This window comes from Fringilla coelebs (genome assembly GCF_963513975.1).
Source record: "Fringilla coelebs genome assembly, chromosome: 1".
Taxonomy (NCBI): domain Eukaryota; kingdom Metazoa; phylum Chordata; class Aves; order Passeriformes; family Fringillidae; genus Fringilla; species Fringilla coelebs.
In genome coordinates, this window is record NC_140028.1 from 106,369,410 (window position 1) to 106,376,233 (window position 6,824).

Genomic DNA, 6,824 nt, shown 5'->3' on the forward strand with positions numbered 1-6,824 from the left:
GAAAAGGTATTTTGACATCCTCTCTTTATACTTGTATGTGTGTAGTTCATAATCACTTCACCCATTAGTTATATTTAATGTAAACACCATAACATCTAGAAATCAGCAATTATACTTTTCTCACTAACATTACAAGCCTCAGATACATCAATCCTACCAAATCCTGACTCAAAAGAGCAAGTTACAAACAGAAAACTGTCCACAAGGGTCCAAAGCAATGCCACCAACCAACTTAGCTCAGGAGGAGAAAACCTGCTCCAGAAACCATTCTTTAGGCTATTCAACAACTACCTGGCCTTATGAATGCCCACATTTAAAAGCCCACTGTCCAACTTCACTGGCACAAGGAAGAGCAGGAAGCCACCACACACTGCTATGGGCAGCTCCATCATGCCAGGGCAATGACAATAACGGGGGAAATGTGCACTTTATGTACTCACATTCATGCTTTAGGCACAGGAAATGTTCTACAAAATTAATCTACTTCCCTGCAAAAATTCTTACTGGAAACATCAGATCTGTTTGATGCTGTACTTACTACTCGGTCAGTCACAAAAATCTTACACAGTTAAACTGAAAACAGAACTGTTTGTACAGCAGTAGAAACACACACAATAGTACAAGCATACTGGCAAACTCCCCCCAAACAGTGCTCTGGTCAATTTTCATACTACACGTTCTAAAAACAAAAAAGCCAGATATAACACCATGCACATCTATTAAGTTTAACTGATAATTCCAGACTAGATGTACAACAGGAAAACAGTTTCTATACAAATGCATTAGCTGTGATATCAAACCTCATGGACACCTGAAAATAGCTGGACACAGATTCCCAGATCCCAAATATCATTGGTTTGCTTTGTTGTACCTGTTTACCAACCACAAGCATTATTTTTCTTTTTGCCTCTCAGAACAAATGGCTAACACACTGACTACTTCCAAATGGAGAAGTGATAGCAGACCAGTAGTTGTGCAATCTGCAGTAAAAGGTAGCCATGTACCAGTATTCTTATTTTCCCAGCACTGACCATACACAGATAAAAACTACATTCTAACTTTTAAACTTTGTAGATTATAGCTAATTCCATTTACTATTACAGATTTGTATCATTATGTCAGCTAAAGATCTCAAACCAAGTTAGAGTACACTACCTCACAGAATGAATACAGCAACAAATAATTACAATCCTAACAATCTACTTGCAGATTACATTACAGTGTTTACCAACACAAGTGATCAGTAATATACAAACTATTTCATCTTCATATTTAAAAACAAACATATTTTTTTAGGGCATACAATTACCAGGCACTTGACTTTGAAACAAAATTTCTCTACCCTACAGCTCCCCAAATGTCCCCAGAGTACTCAAAGATTAGCTATCATTTTGTTTAAACATTCATTTTCAAGTATCTGATTTCTATACTTGGGGGTCAAAAGAAGAGAATTAGTGGCAAATACTGCCACTTCTCCTAGTAAGCTTCCAGACAGTGGCACAAATTTCAATGCAAACAAATGAAGTCTTAGTAATAAGTACAAAAACAGTAAAACTAGTCAACATCTCATTTTTAATCTAATTTTGGAACAATTTTTCTTCTTCCATCTTCTACAACTTTCCTAAATGCAACTGTTTTAAACTATACTACAGGGAAACAAGAGAACATTGAGGTAATTTTGCAGACTTTCTCCAGTTGTATCACATCCCTGCATCTACCACTTATGAGGACAGTTTCATCCCTTCCTCCTTTTTATTACCTGTAGATAGCAGAAAACCAAATTTTACTTTAGACTTAACAGTTTTGTACTAAATAATTATGGACTTGGATGTTAGATTATAAAGGAACTTGTCATCAAGTTCCAAAAGAAAAAAGCAACCCTCAAGTTTTAAAATTCTAGCTCACTTTTGTAATCAAAAGAAAAATAGATATGACCTATACAATGAGTTTGCACCAATTTGCCTTTAATTTCTAACTGTTAATATTACTGTTCCATGCTACATGCATATAAAGCCTGCACAAGAAATCTATTGTGTTGATGACAAAACAAAGCACTATCAAGCTAGCCAAATGACAAAAGATAGAACTAGATAACAAAGTGACAGATGGCTATTATGAAACACTTTCTAAACTATAATTATTATTATTTTGCTGATTAGCATGCCAAAACAAGGTCACATATCCAGTAGCATCAATTTCACACAAATGTACCCAACTTTACTAACAGTCTATTATCATAAAATACTCAAAAGAGCAAGAAAAAAGAAAGAAATGAGACTCCCTAGCAGGAAAGATGACAAATTTGGGTCATCATTGAAGCCTAAATGAACTGTTCTGAATGGTATTATTCATTCAAACTAACAATAATTTCCCATTTAATGTAGTCCATAGGGAACAAACTGTTTACATTTGGTTTTCTTTGCAACCACACAAACTAGAAAGGTTTGTTTAAATTAAAGCTTTGATTTTGCAGCATAGTTTTGTGGCCACAGAAGTGCAGGATGGACAGGATCCTACTGCCTTGTTATATACAAGGTTTGCCGTGTTGCACTCAACCATAAAAATTTCTTTTTTATTCAAATGACAATCAAGTTCAAATTACTTCAGTCATACTTGCAAGTAGCATTTTAGACCAGATCCACATCAAACTGTTTTCCTAGGACCATATGAACTACATAGTTCTCATCATTTATTTGTCTCCTCATTAACTTGTGGACCAGACAAGTTCTTTTTAACCAACCTAAATTTATCAGTCCAGCAGGGGAAGATCCATATTTTCTCCTGAGATCATGCAAAACATGCTTACATCACCATCATCGATTTTAAGAACTATGTCAAAATACTTCTAACTATCAACACTCAAAACAAAGAAAGAAACTTACCTACTACCATGAGCGTGAACTCAAATCCTCTCTTCACAGACTTTCTGTAAACTTGATTTGGAAGATTTGCAAACCCCACATATCCTTCAAGGTTCTTCTGTTGCTAAAGCAAGAGATATTTAGGAAAAAAGTTAAAAGGAAAGCAAGTAATTTCTTCATTGGCTTGCATTCTTCTTATTTATTGAAATGTTCACTTAATTTTCACATTTGTAGAAAAGTGCTATCTACCAAACCTCTCAACAGCCCAAGCTGTCTACATTCAAGAAAGTATAATGAACTGCAGCAAAAAATACCCAAAAAATTTGGTTTTGAGTGGATGGCCAAAAAACTAGCACAGAAACTCAGGTATACTAGGAGTATTTTGGGCAAATGCAATTGCCATATTATGCCTGTTTATATAAACACAACAGTGAGCATGTGCAAACAAATCAAAACATAATCAACTTAGCACCAATGCCCATTTGAAACACAGGCCAGCAGTACGGATGCACCCTTCCTGTACTTTGAAGTCATGGTGGTACTGCCTCAACATGATGGGAATCAACTTGACACCGCTGCTTTTGTGTCACTCAGTTGGAGGCCTTCATGTTAAACCCAGACTTACAGTAATGCAGCATGCCTTGCATAAATTCTCCATACAGGCAAAACTTCAGTTGCCTTGTACTCTGAAAAACTTACCCAAAATAGTGCCTACTGTGAAACAAGAGAAGAATTCTGGATGTTAGCCATTACTTCTTCTCACCACATTAATGAAATTGCTGGAGGTGCTTAAAATGCCTCCTCCTCACTGTACTAGACCCAGCAATCTTTCAAAGCTCAACTGTGCTACCTTTACACCACTCTTCCAGCACAATCCTACAACTGTTTGTTTATTAATGCAGCAGCTCTGAGGATTGTCTCATGAGACTGGACAATTTAGATATTTTACAAAGATTCTGAAAACACTCCCTTGAGACAACTGTCTACTAAAAACAACACAAGGCACTGCTTGTTATGGAGTAATGATTTCAGCCTTTAGGAGTTATGTCCATGCAAAGCTGAGAGGATGCCATGTGATTGATGGTGGTACTGCCTCAGTTTCAGAGTTTGAGAGCTGTACATACCTACACAGTTGAAATGCTGTCTACAAATTCAAATTCCACTGCCTAAAATTACCTTTATGAGAACAGAGGAATTCTAAAAAATGATTTGTAAATAAATTTTTTACTGCAGGCACTCTTGGCTCAGAACTTCTCTGTATGGGACACAGTATGGTTCATTCAAGTTTTGTATGTGGTTGACTCAATTATTTTGAAATTTTTTCCTTCTAAAACTGACAGAATAAGTTCAATGCAGTAATAAACTCAATTTTAAAATTAAAAATATTTCTTTAATTAAAGGATATAAAACCACTATCACCTTTAAAGTATTGAATGCAAGAAGGACTAACCTCTTGGCAGCCCAACAGCACTAGTCAAGAAATGGACTCTCCGTTTTAAGTCACCCAACTGATTTCTCCATTTGGCAAATAAAATAATAATCTCAAACAAAATTACACCATTGCAAAAACTAAGTTAGAGGCTCAAGTTTAAATACTCAAAATGCAACAAATGTTATTACTTCCCTAAATGTAGGGCTCTTTGTGTTGTAGGAATCTTTGTGTTGTGTCATCAAGGAACTTCTTTAAAAAAGCTTTGTTTCAATATAGCCTTTGGTGCAGCTATAGTCTCATCTGAAAGGTTTTAAAGTATTTTAAAAATCAGACAGGAATTTAAAAATCCAAATATTTGTTTTAATTTTCCAATCTATTACTGCATGTAAGGAATGGAATTTATCACAGTCTGAAAGCCTGAGCTGGAGCCAATGTTTCAGATATTACATGACATGCAGGTCAGTGCTGTTAAAGATATTAAAGGGCTCCTTAACAGTGCAGGTCCTTAATAACCATTAAGGATGTGGAACACCTATTCATCCTACCAGATATGAAATATCTAATCACAGGCACTCCTAATAGCTCTACTTGTCAGTTGCCCACATTTTTTAGTATCTACATACCTTTTAATGTGTGTCATATTTACCAGAAACAGCTCACTCCCTCATTAGCTAATTCTTTAGCTTAAAAGAATGGGTTTCCATATAATTCTAAAGTTATTTCTCTTCCCCTTCATAAAGAATTCCACACTTCAGACAGTTTTACCCATATGAACTTCTAGATCACTGAGTATGAAATGCTAAAAAAGAATAGATGGCAAATTTTGGGTTGTTTGCTTTATTAAGTGGGTCTACATATATTACACCCACAATTTTAGATAATAAAAATGGTAGTAACCAGAAAGATGAAGATGTATGAAATGTTACAGTGGGCATTAATGCTGTGTTTAATGTGAGCACTTGCTCTCAATAGGAAAAAGCCTTTTAAAAAATTGCAGCTGGATGCCAGATTCAGATTTCTGGTACACCAATTAAAACTGAAGAATTCAACATACTGATTTTTAAATGGTTGCCTTTGTTCATAATTTGCCACTTCTAAAGAGACCAAAACAAATTAGGAATTGAGTTTCTTCTAATTCCCGCAACAGCTTTTAAAAGAACTTAGTACTTTTTTTTGTAAAAGAGTTGACTTCCACTATCTTGAACATGGTGCCAAATGAGATCTCATGTTTATTTATAATACCTTCCCCTTAATTTTTATCACTTCCTGATTTTCAACCAGCTGCTACCTAAGCTCAATTTTAGTTCATCTACTAAAATCCTAATGCTGCTTCTATTCCTACATTAGCTGTAAAACATCTACATCAAGGTAATACTTACAGCTACTTTGTAAACAACACATTTTCATCATTTTCATGATTGAAGATATCAAGAGAATACATCCAGAAGTAGTCCAGTAAAATGATGAATTTAAACCATTGCAGCAACAAGTCCATGCAGGTGCAGCCGCAATCCAGAGAGAGGAACAGGAGCAGTGTAAGAAAGAAAAGAAAAGAAGAAAACGTTACTTACATTTGATCAAAGTAACTCACAGTATTTTTCCATCTAGTATACTTAGGACACAGCATTTTAAGCAGAATTACAGAATGGTTTGGGATGGAAGGGGTATTCAGGAACATCTACTTCTAAACCCCCTGTCATGGGCATGGACACCTTCCACTAGGTCAGTTTGCTCTAAGCCCCATCGAACCTGACCTTGAACACTTCCATGGATGGGGCATCCACAGCTTCTCTGGAAAATTGGTTCCAGTGCCTCACCACCCTTACAATACAGAATTTCTTCCTAATAGCTAATCTGAACCCATCATCTGTCAGTTGAAGACTATTTCCCCTTGTCCTCTCACTTCATACCCTTGTTAAAAATCCCTCTTCACCTTTCTTGCAGGCTTCCTTAATTGACTTTGTTAGTAACCTTAATTTAGTTTGGATTATATATAAGACAACCTAATTGCATGGTAATATACTACATGAACCTCAGCCCTTTAATGATCAATATAGGTAGCTATACAATAGCTCTTTTTACTTCAGTTATTCAACATGGTTTTGTTTGCCATATGCTATCTGAACCTGTAATGGGTCCAGGTGTGTTTCTTCTTCTGAGGTGTTCACTAGAATATGCGATCTCATTTCAGCACACTACTGCATAGCATCTTTATTTTAGTGTAGAAAAGGTACAAAGACCAAAGCCATCATCCCCGCAAATGTCTCTAAGGATTCTGGACTTCTAAGTCACTTTACACATTCAGTGAACAGTGTCAATTCACTTCATTTGCAACGCTGAGCATTAGAGCACTGCTGCAACCTTGGGCACAACTGTCATGGTTCAACAGCCAGAAAATAAAGAACAAAGCAGGGAGCACAAGCTAAGTGTCTGTTCAACATCTAACTCTGTGCACAACAAGAGGTCTACAACCGTTCTCCAACTCATCGCTTACAATACCTTAACTAAAAGCTGTATCACAAAGATCCTGT

At 36.0% G+C, this 6,824-nt stretch overlaps 1 protein-coding gene across 2 annotated transcripts in view; it reads right to left on the minus strand.

Annotated features, from left to right (window-relative positions):
* The window catches only part of SEPTIN7 (septin 7), a 63,055-nt gene extending 57,328 nt beyond the window's left edge, over positions 1-5,727 (minus strand). The window contains exons 1-2 of one of the 2 annotated variants that reach the window (XM_084201769.1): positions 5,673-5,727; positions 2,883-2,985 (exon numbers count right to left, since the gene is read on the minus strand). In XM_084201769.1, the coding sequence (XP_084057895.1) occupies positions 2,883-2,892 (10 nt within the window). In that variant the 5' untranslated portion in view covers positions 2,893-2,985; positions 5,673-5,727. The remainder of the gene's footprint in view (positions 1-2,882; positions 2,986-5,672) is intronic. The other variant, XM_084201770.1, reaches the window with a different exon arrangement.
* Positions 5,728-6,824: the final 1,097 nt, after the last annotated feature.